A 22,398-nucleotide genomic window follows, 5' to 3' on the forward strand; every position below is an offset into this window, starting at 1 on the left:
CTTGGAACCCATCACCTCAGTGCCTACAGTGCATCTCACTCTGGCTCCGAGTTTGTCCCTTTGGTCTACGGTTCCCACTGAACTGGTCCTTCCTCAAACTTGGGATTGGGGGACAGGTGCGTCGGCCTTTGGTACGGTGCCAACTTTCTCCTCAGTGCCGATGGCTGCTTCTGTGCCACTCCTGCTTCTTGAGGCTCCTTCCATGGGGGTGGATCCATTGGAGCGGAGTGTGACCCCTTTCCCAAGGTTGTCTTTTTCGGTTCCGGGCTCCCATCCCTCTTCAGGCATGCCTGCCTTTCATGCGGAGAAGGCTCTTGCTTCTGGCAGCACTCCTTTGATGTCGGAACCCCAGTTTTCACCCCCTGAGCTACAACTGTCATAGACCACCCCCTTGGACACTGGGCAGAAAAGCCACAGGACACCCCTGTTCAGGGTACCCACTCTTCCGAGTCCTCCTCAGAGACCCCCATTGAGGAACCCCCTTGAAAGAAGACATTCAAGAGGAAGCACGTGGACTCGCCTGAGGAGTTGTTAATGGAAGACACAGATTACAATGATGTTGAAAGGTCATCACAGTCACCTCCTGATAATGTCTCCTTCAGATACATCCTGGAGATGTTAAAGCAGAGAGGTGACTGGAAGCCCTCCACCCCTTCATCTGAGGAGTCCGTGTTCCTGCAGGCTTTTTCTGTCTGGCCTTCTACCTCTTGAGTGACCCTGCCTGCCAATGAGCTCATCCAGCTCATTGTGCAGGGCACATGGAAGAACCCTGATTCCATTGACATGATCCCTCGGAGACCAGACAGAATTCTTTCCCTTCCCATGGAGAATCCATACTGGTCCAAAGGATTACAGTTGATGCTATGGTAGTGGTGTTGGCCATGCAAAAGGACTTGGCTGAGTAAAGTCCCGCTGTCCACCTGACCAACAGGGAGTCCCAGGTAGTGGACAGACTTGGGAAGCGTGTTTTCCATCAGGGACCTTTGCTATACGCTCCCTGAATTATTTGGCACATTTTACGAGGCTCTAGAGGGACTTGATCTCCAAACTCTCTGGATCACTCGCAGGACGGTTGTCTGACGAGGTCGGTGACAAAGTGGTCCCGCAGCTAGCAACCCTGGAATCAATATCCAACTCATCCATGAGGTTACTCTCACATGCGACCGAAGGGGTGGCTAGAGCATTGGGGTTCAGGCATTGTTATGAGGCATCATGCCTGGATGCTCATCTGTGTCCTCACAGATCCCTTCAACTCTTCCTTTCTGAATGCTCCCATAAAAGCTTCATCCCTTTTTGGCTCCAAAATGAAGGACACGCTAGCCAGGTGCGAGCAAGACAGAAAAACCCTGTCTGCCATAGGCCTATGGTTTTCCAGCCCTCAACGTACCTTCTCCAGGAATCAGAGGAATGGGAAAATGTGGCATAAGAAATCTCAGGGTTCTTTCCGTGCTGCACATGGTGATTATACTCCCAGAGGCAGAGGGGATAACAATTCTGGAAGATGCCACTATAGAGGTAGAGGAGGTCCTTGTAAGCAAGGCTCCAGAGACTCCTTCTCTGGCAGCCTTATCAGCGCTCCTGAGGGGTGTCCCAATTGCTTACCTTTGGAAGCAGTCGGAGGTCATTTCTCTCTGCACCAAGCTGCCTGGCAATCTATCACCACCATTCGTTGGGTGCAGAATATTATCACCAGAGGTTACACCATTCCCCTTTCTTGTTAGCCAAATTTTCCAAGAAAACTTCTCGACGTTCCACCCAGTCAAAGGGAAGAAGCAGCTTCAAAGATTATAAAGCTGTCTCAAAAAAGAGTCATCCAACAAGTCCCACCAGACCAGCATGGATCCGGATTTTACTCAAGATTCTTTTTGCTGCCAAAAAAGACAGGGGACTGGAGACCTATTTTGGATCTCGGCAGCTTAAACAAGTCTGTCACCCACATCAAATTTCGGATGGTCACAGTTCAGTCCATCCTTCCCTTTTTAAGAGAAGGCGATTGGATGTGCTCTATAGATCTTCGGGATGCGTATTATCACACCAAGATGGACAAACGCTCCAGGAGTCTGCTTCACTTCTGGCTAGGAGCCAGTCATTACCAATTCTGTGCCCTGCCATTCGGTCTCTCTACAGCCCCCAGAGTGTTCACGAAATGCATGGCAGTGGTAACAGTTCACTTGAGACTAAAAGGATTCCGGGTGTTTCCATATCTAGACAACTGGCTTCTTACCGCCCCCACCAAGCATCTTCTGGTAACTGCGCTACAACATACTCTCTCTCTCTCTCTCTCTCTCTCTCTCTCTCTCTCTGTCTCTCTGTCTCTCTCTCTCTCTCTCTCTCTCTCTCTCTCTCTGGCAAAATTGTTGGGAATAACGATACATTGGGAGAAATCAAATCTTATCCCTACACAACAAATAGTGTTCATTGGAGCAGTGTTCAGTACTCAGTCCTGTCTGGTATCACTCCCTCTTCAAAGACTCCATGGATTGAGGCTTCAGATCTGAGTGATTCTTTCTCAGACATCAGCCACTGCAAGGGAAGTTCTTCAAACCCTAGGTTCTATGGCTGTGTCAATTCCAATAGTGCCTCTAGCAAAGCTACATATGAAAATTCTGCAATGACTCCTTCTGTGTCAATGGTTCCCAAACTGTCATCCCCTGGATTACAAGATTCGAATAACCAACTCCTGCAAACAGGACCTGCTTTGGTGGATGAGGCCAGACGTAGATCTTTGGAGCCGCCCATTTCAACGCTCCCAGCCCACAGCCATTGTGACCAGGGATGCTTCCTGGTCGGGTGGGGGGAGCCATTTCCAGGGAAAGATTATCCAAGGCACGTGGCCCACCTCAGAGGGCCACCTGCATATCAATGTTCTGGAACTGAGAGCCATGCTGTTAGCATTGCAGGCCTTCCATTCAGCTCTTCCCTCTGGGACAATTGGAATTCAATCAGACAATATGTCAGTGGTCTGGTACATCAACAAGCAAGAAGGAACCAAGTCCTACCCCCTATATCGAGAAGCCATGAGAATTTGGCAGTGGGCAATAGCTTCTAACTGCTTTCTGATAGCAATGCATATCCCGGGGAGCTCCAATGTGATTGCGGATGCGTCCTCATGCCCCACGAGTGGTCCCTCAACCCAAAGGTGGTGCCTGTAATCTTCAGCCACTGGGGCCAGCCGTGCTGCAATCTTTCCACCTCCCCATCAAACACCAAGTGCAGCAGCTACTTCACCCTACTTCCCCCGGAGGGGGAGTCACCGAACAATGCTCTGATCCATGATTGGCCCACGGGACTTCTCTATGCCTGTCCTCCCATTCCTCTGATCCCACAATTTCTAAAGAAAGCTCTTCAGTTGGGATGCAAGGTGATCCTCATAACCCGATTCTGGCCTAGACAAGTTTGGTTCCCCTTTCTTCAGCCTCACCTAGTATACTTGCCATGAATTCTGGACCCTCTACCAGATCTGGACCCTCTACCAGATCTGATCACTCACCCCCAGGGGTTGAGTCAACCGAACCTGTCCACTTGGTTTCTCCACTTCCGCTAGTCACCAGGCAAGCTAATCTCTCCTCATCTGTACGAGACATCATTATGGCCACTCACAAACCATCCACCAGAAGACTGTATCAGGATAAATGGAAATATTTTCCATGTGGTCCAAGGATAACATGCTAGACCCATATTCGGCTCCAGTTACTGCAGTGCTTCAATACTTGGCTAAGTTTTTTTATAATGGAGCCTCTACCTCTACAGTACGAGTGCATCTAGTGGAAATTTCCAACTTCCACAATGGTATAGCTGCCACCCCTCTTATTTCTTTACACTTCTGCAAGGCTTTCCAAAAAGGGAACTCACATCTCAGGCCTCCTCTCAGACAGCCGTGGAACCATGGAACCTCACTTTAGTCCTCCAGTCTTTGACTCAAAAGCCCTTTGAGACTGCTGCTAAGTGTGACCTAAAGTTTTTGTCTTGGAAATCTTTGTTCCTGGTAGCCATCACGTCTGCCAGAAAAGTTTCAGAGCTACAGGCATTGTGTATCAAGAGGCCCTACCTGGTCTTTCATAAAGACAGTGTGTCACTTTGGACGAACCCATCCTTTCTTCCCAAGGTTGTTTCTGAATTCTCTATTAAACAGTCCATTGATCTACCAATGTTTTTTCTGAATTTTTCCAATAGAGGAGAGTATTGCCTTCACATCTTAAACATACATAGACAATTCAGATTTTACCTAGACAGGACCAAACCTATCCATAAATCTGAACAACTTTTAATCTCCTTTTTGGAACCCAAAATGGGTGAAGCTGTTTCCAAGGTTACATTTTCAAGATGGCTAAGGGACTGCATATGTATCACCTGTTCCCTCCGTAATGAATCCATGCCAAAAGTTAAAGCCCACTCTACTAGATCTATGGCAACTTCTGTAGCCTTCCATTCCAGGGCATCCATGGATGACATCTGTGCAATAGCTACTTGGGCTAAGCCTCGTACCTTTATCACTCATTACAAATTGGACCTGGTCTCCAGGGGAAGAGCTGCTCAATGGTACTCAGGAATGTTCTTCCATAAGGGCCACCCATGGACCTCAAGGTAGCTTGGGATTCTTTCCCATCAGTGATGAATGGAAAGAAGATAAACAACATCAGATAAAGAAGTTATGTCTTACCATAGCATTTCATCTGTGTTGTTCATCTTCTTTCATTTATCACTTCCCACCCTCCTTCCCCCTCCAAAGGCTCCTGGGGAATGCTGTGGGTCTAAGTGGTGCACTAGGGTACTTGCGTAGAAGTGGCCTTGGCTTTACTTCCTTTCTTAGCAAACTCGATCTGAGGTAACAGGGAGAAGGGCATTCTGGATAGAGACTTAGCTCGAGAGTTTTTTTGGCTGGTGTGAGCTTGGTAATAGGCCGACTAGTGATGAATGAAAGAAGATGAGCAACACAGATGGGTTGTTATGGGTAGACATAACTTCTTTTTTTTTTCCCACTGGCTCCATCCAGCTGGTGAAATCCAAAATGAAAAAAAATGTAGACAAACTATCAGTTACCCCCCCCCATAAATTTAGTGGAGCTTTGAATTTTGTGGATTAAGGCAATGGAGGGTGTCAGAGGTGTATGCAGCAGTGACTATAAATTATAGTACTGACTGTGTGCACACAGGACGACATTGGTTTTAAGGATAATTATCCTCATTCTTTTGTGCAGTAAGGCAAAATATTTTATTATTTTACACCTTAAGAAAGACATTTGCTATACATGATGCTACTTTACAAGTACTGTATGTATTTGTATCTGGGTCTGTAAGTGCTTCCTTAGTAAAATAATCAGGATTACAACTTTAACACTTCTGTTTATATAATGTTTAACAAATGGGTGTCCATTTGTTAATAAGAATGTGAGACACAAACTGCTGGATCATAGGTTATCAGTACTTCTCAGCTGCATAGTGCTCTTGATGACGTACCTGAGGTGTGTTGGTATTTCATAATAAAAGCATATCCTGCTCTGCCTCATTCCTTAAAAAAAAATGTTCTCTATAAAGAAGGAGAAAGGCACGGTATACAAGTGCAGCCAATACCATGCATGGTGATTTTCTGTAGCAATAATTAGTGCTTAAAATCATTTCTTATTGTGCATAAAAGTTCCACATATTTCTAGCAGCACATGCAGATAGAAAACCTCTAGCTGTGTTGCCAAACCACATGGGCTTGATAAACATGGCCGCGCTTGATTTCTCTTTTGGGGAGGGACTAAACACTACAACATGGATTCCATTTGGTGACTGAGGGTGTAACCTGGCAGCAGTCTCAAGATATTTGGAGCAAGAACTGGATGTCTTAAGGATAAGCATGTAAGAAAATACCTTGCACAGTTCTGCAGATACATATTCCCAAGTGGGACTGAGAGTAAGTCCAGGTAGTCTGTTCAGTTTAAATACACACCTACAGTTGATGTGAGCTCCCCTCAGGGATTCATCTGGTATTAGTTAAGAAAAGCGATGAATGAGAAATGTAGGATGTGAGTCGAAGGACAGGGTGCTGGTGTCAAAGAAAAAAAGGCACTTGTATGTTTAATGGTGCATAACTTTATAGTATTATAAAAAGGAAAACAAATTTCCAAATCATATGGTCCTACACTGCCTAATTAATAACATGTAATAATGAATACATTCTTTTATGGCACAGAGTGAGGAAGCTGCATTTCTACACTGATGCTGGTACATCTGGCCATATGAGGGTCTTTTTTCATACAAACAGACTTTATGCATGTGTTTGTCCCAATCTACCCCAGCCCGTTCAAGGGCAGAAAGACTTGTATTACTTTACAAAACTTAGAAGACTGAAGAAATAGAATAGAACATTGTTTAACAACACTCCTTTCCACCATCAAAACAATCATCCTGCTTTGTCCCCGGAAACTGACTTGTGAAATTATTGACAGCAGGACTGAGGTTGCTTAACAACTTAAGGTTCGGAAAGGATAAAGGCTAGTAGAACAGAACCATTACATGGCTATGGAAACCTAAATGTTAATAGTTTGACCCACTTTATGTAGGCCACATTCATAAATGGATATTGATGACTGAAGTATTGCTACTAGTTAAAGAAAAATCTGAGCTTCTGTTTTTATGTTTAGTTTGTTTTACAGGTTTTGAGATATGAGGCCTTTCTTAGCCAGCTTCCTTATTCTTTTTTCTAATCCATCAGCTCCCAGTGCCAATAGCAGTGTTTTACCTTATGTACAAGAAAGGGGTTGTGGCTTGTTGTAGGAGAAAGAGTACACCACTTCTTCCAGCTGACCAACTGGCTTCAGAGGTGCAGATGACAGAAATTCCTTCTGACCCAGAGAAGGCAGAGGCAGAAGCAGGTGAGTTAACTTACGGATGTTTGAACCGGTCCTTTGCTTCTTAAACGTGTTTCCACATTCTTCATAAGATATGTTTTTCCTAACCATTGTATTTTATGTTACTTATCATTTAATTACTATGTGAAGTTGTTACTGGAGTTTATCTCCCCAGGCTTCAGCTGAATAGGGGTTACATGCCCAATCAGACTTTTCCCATATACAAGTGTAAATAATTAAACTAGAATCACATGATGTCATCTTGCTTGCATGTTAAGAGTGATGTACATCACAACTGCATTTTTATAACATAGTTGTAAGAGTACAACTAACAACAATACAGTCTTCACTTTTTAAAATGTCTTACGCATGGCAGTCACAAAAGAGCCTGAAAAAAATCATTGTACTTAAATTCTCATTTATACTGGTAACATTTTCATGACTTCACAGAAAATAGCATTTTGGTTCCCTGTCAAAGGTTTTATTTTGCTTTTTCATATCTACGAATTGTTTACCATTTTCTGCACTTGTAATAATTCTGTATGTTGGCCCTTTTGGTGTATGACATAAAAGGCAAGGAAAACCTTTGCTGTTTATCCAGGATCTTTGTGTTGGCTTTTACAGTGACCACCCTACCCCGGCATAATATCTAGTTATAGTCAGCAATAGTTCAAGAGAAGCCTTTGTTTGTATGTATGACTCTTGCATGATTCACTCTAACATGGAACTACCATTGATCCTTCCAATTTTCTATGCCTACTTATGTTTGGATAGAGTAGCAGCCCATCTCAAGCCATAAAGTCAGACTAAATATCTCTACACACACGTGCATACTCATTCCTGCACACATATATATGCAGCACATCTGAGGACAGAATTAGTTTATTTATTCACCTGTCAACATGTTTTTAGAGTGAAAGAGGAAGTCAAAAACCTTGACAGAGATGTTTGTGAACACGGGTAGAAAATGCACACTTCATATGTAAAGCTCTCCAACCATGAGTAGGTTTGTTTATTTATGTACACATTATTTGTTAATGGGCAAGCCCACTGGACATGATTGTCACTTATCAGGGGTAACGGGGAGTACTGTCTGCTTCAGTGACTTGATCACAGTCATGCGGAAGGCAAATGGAGGCTGAGTGAATTGAACACTGAACTACAGGAAGCAGCTTGTTAACAGCTTACACCTTTTATGCTCTGCAATAACTAACAGAACTGGGGTCTTGGCACTGTTAGGAAACAACATTGTAATTCCACAGGATCACCCTTTTATGATCACACAACTGTGCCTCTGAATATCATTAAAAATAGTATTAATGCCATTTGCTATGGGCAATAGGGCTTCACAACTCCATATCCTCCATGTAGGAGACTTCGACTCTGTAGCCCTTATTTTTTCTTCCCTCTGAGGCACTGTAGCCCGAGTGCTAAGATTATTTACTCTGTTTTTTTTTTTAATTATCTAGGTCACACGTCTGGTCTGACATGAGCAGTAAAATGCTTATTGTCTGTAAATGGTTGCTAAGCAATCAATTTGTGTACATGTAGCTCAGTGACATCACTTTATATTTATAACCTAACATGGGAATCTTCAAAAAAATCCATGCAGGCCATCACTTATGACTGTTCATGCCTGTGCATAATAAAGTTTGGCTCATAAAAAACTTTATTTCTTGCAAACAAAGTTTACAATACACCAGTACTACAGTGAATAACCAAACCATGCCTCAAGTTCTTCTTTTGTAGCATATGTTAACATGCCCTTATTCTTGGCTTTACTTGCGCTGTAGACTGTTCACTTAAGTCATTCTTTCTGGTTGCTTCAGACCCAAACAATTGTAGATAATCAGCCTCATCGGTATAGTATGTAAGGTAACAGCAGCGTCTGATGGACTGGCACTGCATACTGATTGCCTTTATTTTGCTAAGGCATTTGATATTATACCATGCGAGGGAGTAAATGAAATATTAACTGTTAATTTCTGTGTAATTCAGTTTGTAAAACATTGGTTATTTGAATGCACTAATCCATAATATCAGGTTAGCCAGTTACCCATTTGTCACAGTAGGGGTTACCAGTAGTGTCCCACCACATCTCTCAAATTTTACTCAAGAATTCTGGACAAACACAACAATAATGGGGGAACCAAAGGCCCAAAAAGTAGGACTTTTTAAATAATACTGTAATTCATTGTTAAAAGTTAATAGAGCAAGAGGATTGCATTAATATGCATTTTGACTCATAAATGACACATAATTGATTTTACAGCATTCAGGACCATAGCTGTCAAGGAATGTTCATAGGTTGGTACTAGGCTATCGGCCCTAGGGCCTATACAAGCCTAGCCATAACAAATTCCCTGGCTATTTCTTCCCACACTATTTACTTCCCTTAAGTTTATTTTATAAATTGCATTACCCATTTGGCCATCAAAATTTGATTTAAACTGATCAATTGTCTTTAATAATCTGATTTTACTTGGAATTTATTTTATTTTTGGGATAACAGTAAATATAAATGTTTCCCTGATGTTATTGTTAGATTTTATTATATTACAGTTTATATTATTATTTCTTCGATTATGGCAATTTGTAGACATAGCGATATGTTATGTATATGTAGTAGATTTCCCAAGACAAAAAAACATGCTGGTGTATATCCAAAAATCCATTTTTTTAAATTAGGCTCAAGTAATAATTGCTAGATACACTTTTCAAAGCACATGCATAGAATTGCTGTTAATCTATTGGGTCAGTAATTATCAATCTCTACATCATTACCCTTCTTATATGTATAGGACAGATTATCTATTTTTTTCCAAGTAGAAGGAACTACACAAGAGTTTAACAATTTATTAAACAAAGTTAGTATTATAGGTAATACAGGTGGGCATTATTAGAGGAATATAATCTGGTCCCTAAGATATCTCATCCATTTTTTTCCAGTGCAGATATAAGATGTCTTGTATGCTAATTTCTCATTTGTTAGTTTTTTTAAACAGTTTGTTAATGCTGTTAAGTTTTCTCTTAAATGTTCTGGTAGTCTTCCTTTTATATTTTCTGTACATTCTTCATTTTCTATTATACAGTTTCCAGTAGCCATTATCCCACCAAAATGGCAGTAACAAAACCTTATCCTGTGAATTAAAAGAAAATGTTTTATCTATTTCTAATTGAAACCATCCAATATATTTATACTAAGATTATTCCAGTATACAGGATTTATAGATGTAATTAATCCGCTGTAACTTATCTAGTTGAAATTATACTTTTTTTTGTAAACTAGACTTTGGTTTATGAGCAAAATGTATTTTGAAATTTAAAGAATTATGATCAGACCAGCGTAATGGAGGACCCAATAGCAGACCTTTAATCATAACAGACATATTAGTAATAACTAGATCTAATATGTTACAGCCTCTAGTCAGTCTCATTACTAATAGTTGTAAGTTATTCAAATATAACATGCTCAAGAAGTCTTGTGATGTGGATTTGGTGACTATGAAAAGCATCCAGTCTATGTTGGCATAGCTATAGTCACCCACTAAGAGGACCTTCAGGATTTTACTGTGTAATTCAAGAAAATTTATGAACCCAATGTTATCTGCAGTTGTCATCGATTGCTTTCTGTAGCTACAGATCATTCTAATTATGTTCTTATACAGACCACTTAAGTCAGTTATTATTGTCTCAAACTTCTGGCTAACAGCTACTTCAGTAAAGATAGTTATCCTTGATCAATAAAAGAACCCAACCACCATTCCTTGCTGATCTTAAACATTCAAACTGTGTAACCCAGAAAAAAACATATTACTGGAATCCCAGACCTCAGTTATCACAACATCACATATTTTATCATTTGTTATTGTAAAAGGCGGCTCTGAATGCTTGTTTCCCAGACTTCTTGTATTACAGTGATACACCTTTATAAAAGTATTATACCTTGTGCTCATGCACATCTTGGAGTATATGTGCAGACGAGTTTCTGCTTATACAGATCTGATTAAGGTTGTCTTAAACAGCTACCTATTGGTTGCAACAGCTTGTCCCAACCTAAGTCAACAGCTTCACCAACAACAATAAGGGAAGAAAAAACAAAATGTGCGTGTTTCTATCACCTTTATAAAGACGAGGGAGAGCACACAAAAGAAAATGAGTCACCTTATTAGCCTTAGAAAAGGCAGAAGTTTAGACATAAAAAAGTACAATTACTTTTATCAGTGCTGTAAATCTTGTTTTCAAGTAACCTCCTCTGCTCATATACAGAGCAGCTTAAAGAGTCTTGAAGCTCTCTATTGGCTGCAGTAGCCTATCCACTTAAGTCAGCAGTTCTACCTGCAACATCAAAGGAAGAAGAAAACAAAATAAGAATGAAATTTAGAGTCATCATAATTGGCTGACAGCAGCCCTCTATAATTTACCACAAAATCAAACATTTTATGATAGACAGGGCAAAAATATTAGGCAATGTCCAGGAATTTCTGCAAAATTTTGGATAGGTGAGAAGTATGTGCCCCTCAGAGCTATGTATAAGAACACTCATCCATTATTGAATAAATATCTACTTAAACCGTTAACTGGACTTTTCTTTTTCCCCTCAGGAAAGAGGACTTTATTTGGTTTTGTTAAGTCTTGGTAAGTTCGCTGTGGCCAGGATCGAACATTCTAAACCGCTGTCATTATTCCTGATCTTTCACTGGGGACACGTTTTAGCTACTCCTCTTGGATGCACATGTAGAAAAGGGGCTATAGATAACCAAATATGTTGATGTCTGCAGATTGGGTAATGCAGTTACTTTAATGACAGGTGCTAAAGTTCCCCAAGACAGTACTAATAATCTCACCTTTACTGTCAATAAATGTAAAATCATAAAACCTGGCAAAAAAGGACATGAACCACAATTACAGACTGCTCAGAATCCTTTAAAAAATATGGCCATTAAAGTTCTAAGAAAGTGGTAGTCAATAACTTAAACTTACTTAACACAAAACACTGTCTGAAAAATTGAAAACATGGTGCTTATGTTTTATTTTCAGGCACAAGGTATACTGCATGAAGTGAGCATTCAAATAGAAGACAGTAGTTGCTGGCAGCGATTTAAAATATAACAGTTTAAGATGCAAGTATTGTGTATCTACCAGTGTCAGGAAAACATATTCTGGAGTCCATCGAACTCTAAAAGGCATGTTTGATCACTCCAAGAAGATTGTACCACTTTAGACTGATCTCACCCATTATTGAATATATTACTCTGTTTTGTAACCCTTCAACAGGCCATCTGAGAAAAGGTTAATTGATTCCTTACAAAAAAAAAAAAAAAATCATTGAGCCAGAGCACTTGTATTGTTCAGGTTTTAGGAGCAGTTCTCATCACCTATCTCATATAGGGTAATGAGAAGTAACTTGTACTTGGTCCATAGGTCACTATCTGATTCAGTTCTGTTTGGAATGTATTCTTCCAAGAGCAATTACAATCTCCCTATTGACGTGTTGTGGTAGCATTCTGAATTCCAAAATGTCAAACAGAAGACAAAAAAATAACAGAAGTGCAAATATCGAATTCTCTGTTCTTCTCTAAACTTGTTTTTTTGCAGGTGGCAAGCCCCTTGCACCTCCTGAATTTATATAGTCCAACTCTGAAATCGCCATACCTCAGAGAAAAGGTAATATTCTGAGAAACATCAATCGTTAACGCACCATAATGTTAGTGCAGATGTTTGGTCATTCAGTCTCGACATTCTAGGACTTGGCATTGCGAGTCGCAACACTTTAAAAGTCAGTACTTAATTACAAGATCACTTAATGTAAAATACAGAAAGTTTTATTTATTTATTTGACATTTGTTAACTGGGATAGTCCAACTGGGTAAAAAGCCCATTTTCAGTGGAGGCCTGGGGAAAAAAGCTCCACAGACAATTTTACATGGTTTAGAGAAGAAAAAAACAAAACTTATGAGCATCATAAGAACTCTTTACTTCATAAGAGGAAGCATATTATAAACATCATGAGAATTATAAACAGCGTAGGTACATTGCTAAGCACAGTGAAGAATTTGATTAAATTAGATTACTTTGTTGTGGAGATTAAGTAGATTTAGGTAGGATAAGTAAGTACACAAGGATAAAGGAACAAAGGGAAAGTTATGTACAGTGGTAAGAGAAAGTAGAAAACGAGATAGTGTCCATGAAATGGGGGGGCACTGGCTAGAAGGGGGAAGAGGTGAATAGACAGGAAAGGTGGGGGAAAGAAGGATGAAGATAGGGAGAAATGTTAGGTAGGAAGAAGAAATGGAGAGAACTAGGGCAGGGATAAGATATAATGTAAGTGCTTGAGAATATAAATGTGACATTTAGATGAAGAGGATGCAAAGAGTAAATAAATAAGTGGCTTGGATACAGAGTAAGTAGAATGCTAAATAGATGTATGAAGATGTTAGCCAGGTCCAGTACCCGGGCAGAATCAGTTGTTGTTGAGGAAGACTCTTGGTTTTTTGAAGAGGATTGAATTGGCAGTAGTTATGATGCTCTGAGGGGTAGAATTCCATATGTTGGAGATGTAGTTGGAGAAATGAGTCCCCCCCCCACTTTTTTATTGGTTTTAGTGACTTGTAATAAGGATTTGTTAGAGAATCGAAGTGTATGTGTGTTAGTGTACGGTAATGGCATTATTTGAAGAACAGGGATTTTTTTAGGTTGATGTACCAGTCTGTGTGTGAGGGTGAGTTGTGTTTAGGCTAAATAATTGGGTAGTTCAAGTCAGTGTAGTTGATGTAATGTGGAGCAGTGGTGCTTTTGCAGGCATATCCTGTCTGTAACAGATGTAATCACTTTACACAATTTCTAGTCATCTGCATACAGACTGTAGAACAACTCAGATGAAAAAGACAGATCTGAAAGATGCAATATAAACAATTATGGGCCTAGGAAAGAGCCTTGTGGGACACCCTGACTGTAACTAAGAATTTTACCTGTCCAATTGCTGTATGATATTTGCCATGTCCTATTTGTAAGACATGCACCTATCCATCTTATCAAGTGTATATCACTACCTAGCTGTTTCAATTTATTGATCACTGTTTTGCATATGAGCCTCTCAAATACTGAAGTTAAATGTATGTGCGTTAAATCACAGCACAATTTTTCATTCATAGTGATTATCATATTGTTATAGAACATCATGTTACAGGTGGTAATAGATCTATTTTTAACATATTGCAAAACAACAAAAGCCAGTCCAATAAAATAAAGAAAATTTATTCTCTCTCTAGCGCCTCGGCCACAGTAAGCCTTCAAGGAGTAACACATGACACATTTACAAGAGTTTATATAGCATCAACTATTAACTTCAATAAAACAATTTAGCAATTAATTCATTAGAATCAATAAAATACATTACAAACAGAGTTAAAGTGCATTTGCAACAAAATTAAAGTGGCCGAGGCGCTAGAGAGAGAATAAATTTTCTTTATTTTATTGGACTGGCTTTTGTTGTTTTGCACAGTGGTATAGTTTATTGTTTCCTACTTGTTGTCGTTTGCTATTTTTAACATATGCATGCTGATATATGGTTTCAAGTCCCAACCTTTCCTGTTTTGACAATAACTTATCCAATATTACCTTGTCCATTGTTTTTCCACAACAGACAGGTTTAGTAAGTGCATGCCTCCAATCTTGAGGAATCTCCCTCTATATCTATATATATATATATATATATATATATATATATATATATATATAAAAAACCTAGTAAATAATAGATATAATGGTACTGTAAGTCTTGCTGAAGTGTTATCAGGTCATTATTACTGATTCTTTCTCCTCCTTGTGCTTTGTTTGGATCCATTTTGCATTGTTCTTTTTCAATATAATCTAATTTGAGTTTAGTACCTCACAGTAAGACGCTGTCCGGTTCGATTCTCAGCTAGAGTGTCTTCTGCGTGAAGACATGCATGAATGGGCGTACCTTCGTTGAAGGTTGTGCATCAGGCCTGGCAAGCCAGTACGTAAAAATCAACTGCCAGTCATTAGCGGACCGGAGTTCCGCTCTGGCAACTCCTAACCGGGAAAAGCCAAAAGACACAAACAAACCTGAAGTTATTTGGATGTCACTAGGGCAACTTATCATGCACTTAGTGGAGCCAAACTATTTGCTTAACATTTTGTAAATACAGCTATAATATTTTGTGTCTGAGAATAAATTTTAGAATCTACACACAGTTTCTCAGTTGGTATGTCTTTACTCCTTAGACATCTAATGTATCTAATAAAATGATTTCCTACTATGCTCAATATCTTTATATAAATTGTGTTGAATTTTTTCTTGATCTCGACTCACACTATGCTTAATTTGTTTGTCCTCCTTGTTTATTTCATTTTTCTACGTTGAAGTTTGACCTCCTTTCCATTTCTTGTATTTTTTTGTCTCTCACCTTAATCAGGTACCTTATGGAAATGTATCCCCCTGACTTTGTATGCCTAGATCCTGATGCTAAACATTTTTTTTTTTTTTTGCAGTCAATTTCTCTTTCAAAACTCTACCCATTCCTTCAGCAGTTTTTCCACTGAACGTATCACTCCAATTAGTTTTACATAGTGACTGTTTTGTTTCCATATAATCTGTAATTAATCTTCTGTGTATTGCTTTAGATTTCAATTTGGCAGAATAATCTTGTGAAATTAATTTTTATAAGCCATGATTACTGCTCATCAGTGGTGGTAAAACTTGACATGAAGCAACAGTAATTTCTTTAGAAACACAAACGATGTCTAGTATGCTCCAATCCCCTGTAGTTTTTTTTACAATCTGAAGAAATTGTTCCTGAACATACAGTGTGAATAATTTCCTTTCTAATGTTCAATCAATATTATTCCAGTCTGCATACGGTAAATTTAAGTCCTTAGCCACTATTATTCTTTCCATCTGTGTTTCATGCAAGAAATGTATGAATTCCTCTAGGTCATTAGCATATGACTTTGGTGGTCTATACACTCCAGCAATTGTTATATGTTCTGGGGTCATGTTTATTGTCACAGTTACACAATATGTTATCACTGAACATATAATCATCACAAGTCTCATAACTGTCTTTAATCACTGTTGTAACACCTCCACCTGATTTTTATTATAATGTCTGTTACAGTAAAAGCATTTATACCCTGACAGAACTGGTTTCCAATCATTGTTCTTTAACCATGTGTCTCAAACAATAACAACATCAATCTTGTGGGAATGCAGCAAATTTTCCAATTAAAAAAAATGTTATTATTAATGTCCTTACTATTAACAACCATTCAAGATTTATCAAATGTTGCTGTGAGCTGTTAAATTTTCAGCCTGGCAAAAAACCTGCCTTGTGTTTGTCAAATATTGCAAAAATATCTGCTGCAAAAATTCTTTTCACTAATCTTGGGAAATGCATACCATCCTGTCTAAACTTGTGTGCCCACAGTTAGACATGGATGCTCTACACATTTCCAGTTTTTTTTTCATGTAGGTATTCACCCAAAACATAATTTCATTCATGGTGACCGGACTGTCCTTTCTGTAAGTGATTTGTGAACAGTACGTCCTAACACCTGTTCAAGCTGTGCAATATGAGAGTGCTGTAAGTTCTGTGCTAACAGTCAGAGAGCCCTTGCAGATGAGACCATTTGTACAGACATGCATAAAAACAGATCTGTACTTCCGTACATTAAGTCATTCTAAGGCCTGTCTCACTTTCTCTATTTTTGCTCCTAGTGTGCTTAACACTATTTGATGTTCATTATCTTGTCTACAAATGTGTAAGTATCAGTTCCTCTAATTGAATCTCCAATTACAATAATATCTTTTCTGATCAGATGTAAAGAATCTTCACCTTTTAATTTGGTAATATCTGCTCTGTCAGTGGTTATAAACGAATGATCTTCAGTCTCGTTAATCTCACTATTTTCATTGCATGTTGCATTTCCAAGCATGTGGATCGTTCCCTGCGTAAATGGGCGTGCCTTCGTTGAAGGTTGGGTGTCGAGCTGGCACCTCGGCGTTTCGTAAAAATCTATTGCCAATCATTAGCAGACCGGAGTTCCGCTGTGGTGACCCCTTACCGGGAAAAGCCGAAAGACAAACAAACATTACATTTCCAAGCATGCAATTCTCATCTAGCTGGCTTTGTATATCCACAGCTTGAGCCATGTCATCAACGTCTTTCTCTTCTTTTTTCTTACAGTAATGTTCTTCAAACCTTATACGTTCAGTTTTGATTTTTTCCTTTTCACCTGCCCCTTGCCTCTTTTTTTTTTACTTTTCTTTTGAAAAAAAAAAATGCTGCCTTCTTCTGTAGTCTGAAAGTTTTCTAATATAAAAATGTTATCATTCCCTATAATCTTTGTGTTCCATAACAAAGCAGCATCCTTTTTAGTATGCATTCTATTTACTTTACAGATGCTTATCATTTTTTTCTTCCTTGTTAATTACTGTAAAGTTCTTCCTTTCTTTATATTTCTTCTAAATGCTGAGTATTTGTTTCCAGAATTCTAAAGTTGTCAGTGGCATGGTACTGATTCATAGGGGTTGAGTGATATTTACATACAATAGATGCATCCTTTCTTAAATGTGTTCTGATTGCCTAACATTATTTATCTTACTAGTCCAGTCATTAATATATATATATATATATATATATATATATATAAATAAAACAAACATTCTCCAAGACATGCCAATTGCATAAGTGCAATTGTCATCAGTAAGCCTACATTTACTTCTAATAATAATAAGCAAATCATCCAACTTTTGACATGAGGAAGAGAGATCACCAGTGTTATCAGGCATTACCTTTAAATATACATGGCATTTATTACACTGTACAAGATATTTGTGCTTTACTATATCATCAATGGCATACTCATTTAAGGAATCCTTATTCAGCTGCAAATGAATAAAAAAAATTCTTAAAAAAAAAAAAGAATAATCAAACTCAGTTACCACATAATTCAAAGAGAACTTAAATCACCTTCTTTGGGAAAAAACACACCGCAATATGCAACTATATATATATATATATATATATATATATATATATATATATATATATATATATATATATATATATATAGGTCTACCTGATAACACCAACAACAAAATAACTGACAAGAAAACGCCGAAAAAAAAAAAAAAAGTTCAAAAACACGAAACTTCAGATGCCTGACAAACAACAAAACATAATACCTTTCCCAAAAAACACACACAACACAAGCACACCAAAAACCTTACAAACCTACACTAAACCTTACATACACAACTATCTGTGCACTAACCTTAACCCAATCTCTAACCATAAGGTCCATCACTATCGCACACTTACCTTACCCGCACCCTAACCCTAACTCACTTAATCCACCCCAATCCTCAAGTCCATCAATATCGCACACTTACCTTACCCGCACCCTAACCCTAACTCACTTAACCTGCCCCTAAACCTAAACTCCGTCACTATCGCACACTTACCTTACCCACACCCTGACCCTAACGTCCGTCCCTATTGCACACTTACCTTAACATGTCGGTGTTCTCAGCGTTGGGATTCTCGACTGTCGGTCTTCTCCGTTGTCGATCTTCCAGTGTCGGTGTTCTCGTTGTCGGCATTCTGCAATGTCGGCGTTTTCAGGTAGACCCATAGATATATATATATATATATATATGTATATATATATATATATATATATATATATATATATGTATATGTATATATATATATATATGTATATATATATATATATATATATATATATATATATATATATATATATATATATATATGTATATATATATATATATATATATATATATATATATATATATATATATATATATATATATATATATATATATATATATATATATATATATATATATATATATATATATATATGTATATATATATATATATATATATATATATATGTATATATATATATATATATATATATATATATATATATATATATATATATATATGTATATATATATATATATATATGTATATATATATGTATATATATATGTATATATATATATATATATATATATATATATATATATATATATATATATATATATATATATATGTATATATATATATATATATATATATATATATATATATATATATATATATATATATATATATATATATATATATATATATATATATATGTATATATATGTATATATATATATATATATATATATATATATATATATATATATATATATATATATATATATGTGTATATGTGTATATATATATATATATATATATATATATATGTATGTATATATATAAAATTGTTAACAGTCTGGTCAGATTAGGCTTTTCCTCTGATTATTTGTTATTGTATTGTTAAAACATCAGGTATAAAGCTTCATGTGGTACCATATTCTGTTTCTTTTGTACCACGTTGTGTTTATCGAGCTTCTAAAGCTGTTTTTTTCAGATATGATTTATCCTGCAGTGTAACAGCTACATGCAATGAAAGCCAGTATTTCTGACCAATTTTCAGTATAAAAAAAAAACAGAGAAAAAAATCTGTTTATATTTTTTTCACTTTTGTATTCCTAATGTTAAAACAAATCTCAAAGATGCATTTCATGTAAAACTGGATGTATTGTGTATTTCACTCTTCCTATATTAATATTTTCACATTCTCCTGAGAAGACTGCTGACCAATCTTTATTACAGCTGCTCTTCATTTTGGCTCAAAGTGTCATCTCTCCAAACACCAGTATCTTTAAAGCTATATGGTAACTTGCAAGAAAACTGGAAGCTCTAAATTCAAAAGTCTGAGCTGTATTTCAGTACAGATGGAATTAGAGAAGCCAGAAACATCTACTTTGCATTGTTCTGTTATACCATAGACAAGTAATCGGTACAAGTATTTAACACTTTAAGCCTCAACGAAGAGGAGAAAGACAAATTAGCAATACTGATAAAGATATTGTAGACATGCAGAGAACCAAAGAAAACTGTCCATATGCAGGATATACATTTTTCACTAGAAGTTAGGGGGTTCAGGATTCAGTGGGAGTTTATGTGCCTAAGTTTAAACACAGAGCAAAAGACTGAGTTTGGAGATAGAGGAAGAATGGCATGTTACGTAAAAAAAAATCAACACATCAAAGGCAAACCTCAGAAAACTAAATCTGATGTTGGTAAATGACTGGATGTGTTTAGAGCAAGTTAATTTTTAATTATACAACTTAAAGGTTTGGCTGGGAAACTAGAAGTGTTAAACAGATGGAAACAGAAAATATGGATAAAATGAAGCCAACAATGACTAAACAAAATAAAACTAAAATGAACCTTTAGGTGACTGCCTGGTTTTTATGATGGTGCCTTGTATTAAACATTTAGCTGGATCTACAGCTTGCATGTACTAGGTGTGGATACACAAGAAAGCAAACTGTATAATGTTTAATCATATCTATAGGCTTTGTGAAGGTCAAAATAATTTTACAAAGATGTGTAAAAACTCTAAACAAATCTGTGTACCAGGATTTATAAGTTCCTAAACCAAAAGGGCAAACTAAAACAAGAATAGCTGATTTGTGTTATGTGAACTCGGTTCAGATTTTAAGCAACAGAGATCCCATGGTAAATGATTTCTGGTCTGATAAACATGTGACTCAAGGCAAAAAAATACATTTAAATTGATTACAGCTACTGAATGCAGTATTACAATTGGGAACTACTTTTATTCACTGTGTCTGCCTACGGTTGTATATAAATATCAGTGCAGTCTTAGGAGTATAGCTTACAAGTCATCAGGATTGGCCTTAGGTCAACTGGTGCCCTAGGCAAAAGGGCTCCACGGCACCCCCACTACACCTCCCGGTGCCCCCATCCTGGTCTAACTACATTAAATAAACACTGGAAAAGTGCCCCTGCTAGATCGGTGCCCTAGGCGGCCGCCTAGTTGGCCTATGCCTAAGGCCGGCTATGCAAGTCATGCATTCAGATGTTATTTAATTCTGAGTGCAGGTACAAAAAGTACAAACTAGTTTTCAGGTGTTGTCCATGGAAAATCCGATAAAGCAAGCAGACAGTGTGTTGGTAAACTTACTAAAAATGCAACACATTTAAACGAATCGTACTGTGTCAGCGGAGAATCATTTGTAGCTTTGTTCTGGAGGCAGCATGAATGGTTCTGTTTCTTAAACAGTATTTTTTATTTGGGAGGGAGTATTTAACTAAAAAAATTTCTCAAATGCAGGGAAAAGCATAAAAATACAACTTGCAAACTAAACACGCTCACAAAATGGGAGAAATGTTTAATAGTCAATCACCTGCACCCTTTAGTAGCCAAGGGCTTCTTCATTGCAAATTTCAATCTAAAAAATACACTTAAATACATTTGAAGTATGATGTATGTCAGCTGAGTAATCTCCCTGAAAAAATACTATAACAAAAAAAAACATGGAATAAACGTATTTTAACGGTTTCTTAAAAGTATGTACTTGTAAATAAATATTAAAATAACAGTGGCGTCACTGTTTGCCTGTGCACATCAACAAGTGCAAGACTCTTGTTTTGGGGTTAAGAAAGAAGTCTGGAAGTTGGATGGCCTGGCTATAAGCCACCTTGCTTTTATTACCTTCTTTGTGGAAAGACAGGATGAGAAACTGAAGCTCTGATACATTCCTGGCAGAAATCACTGCTATGAGGAAGATTGTTTTCCAAGACAGGGATTTTAGGTGAGCCGAATCTGATGTCTCAAAGGATGGCAGCGTCAGTTTTTCTAACATAAAGCTCAGGTCCCTGGGAGGTACTATTATTTTATTTATTTATTTATTTTTAGTTTAGTTTATTTTTTGGTGACTTGAGATACAGGATCTCCTCGAGAAAAATGCTTTACTGGTCTCATGCAGCTATGTGAGGGTCTATAGGTGAGCATGTTGCAACAGAGACAGGTGGGCCTTGACAGATGTAGGCTGAGCTTAAACAGAATAATTCTGACTGGTCTTAAGGGACTACAGGAACATCCCCTTATGTGTGCTGAAAGTTCCTTCCTTTGCTCTGATTGGATAATCTTTTCTTCTTGGCCAGGTGTGATTTCATATTTCTTTGTTTTCTGTTTTCCCTGCTTTAGTTTTCTGAAGCCTTGCTTAAAATCATGCCCAAAGAGTAATGATGTTATATCCTCCAGGCTCCAAGGCTGGGGGTGGATAGCTTTGGTTAAACTAGTGTCCCCTTCTTTGTTAGCAAGTCAACTTACTGGGGCAAAAAAAGATGAGTTTATCTCTAGCCAGCTGTATCGTATAAAAGAATCAATACTGCATGGGACAGTAGCATGCAACAAAGATTGTTTGTGGTCTTTCTTGCATAATTTTCTGAATCACTTTCAGCATCAGGGTCAGAGGTGACAAGAAAGACAGAAATCTAATTTTCCAGTTTAGAAAGAAGGACCTCATCATCCAAACCTTCTTGTGAGGGTTTATAGTACAGCACTCGCTGAGCTGAGTTTGCTCTAATGAGATGCAAAAAGGACCATTTCTTGTCACATTCCCTGATCAATGAAAG

General features: G+C 37.7%; 1 protein-coding gene across 1 annotated transcript in view; it reads left to right on the forward strand.

The window, feature by feature from the left end:
• MFSD4A (major facilitator superfamily domain containing 4A) overlaps nucleotides 1–22,398 on the forward strand; it is a 1,221,833-nt gene that overhangs the window by 654,189 nt on the left and 545,246 nt on the right. The window contains exon 4 of the mRNA XM_044076823.1: nucleotides 6,700–6,859. Coding sequence (XP_043932758.1) covers nucleotides 6,700–6,859 — 160 coding nt within the window. The remainder of the gene's footprint in view (nucleotides 1–6,699; nucleotides 6,860–22,398) is intronic.

Source organism: Protopterus annectens, chromosome 7.part0 (genome assembly GCF_019279795.1).
Source record: "Protopterus annectens isolate FY-2018-M chromosome 7.part0, PAN1.0, whole genome shotgun sequence".
Taxonomy (NCBI): Eukaryota; Metazoa; Chordata; order Ceratodontiformes; family Protopteridae; genus Protopterus; species Protopterus annectens.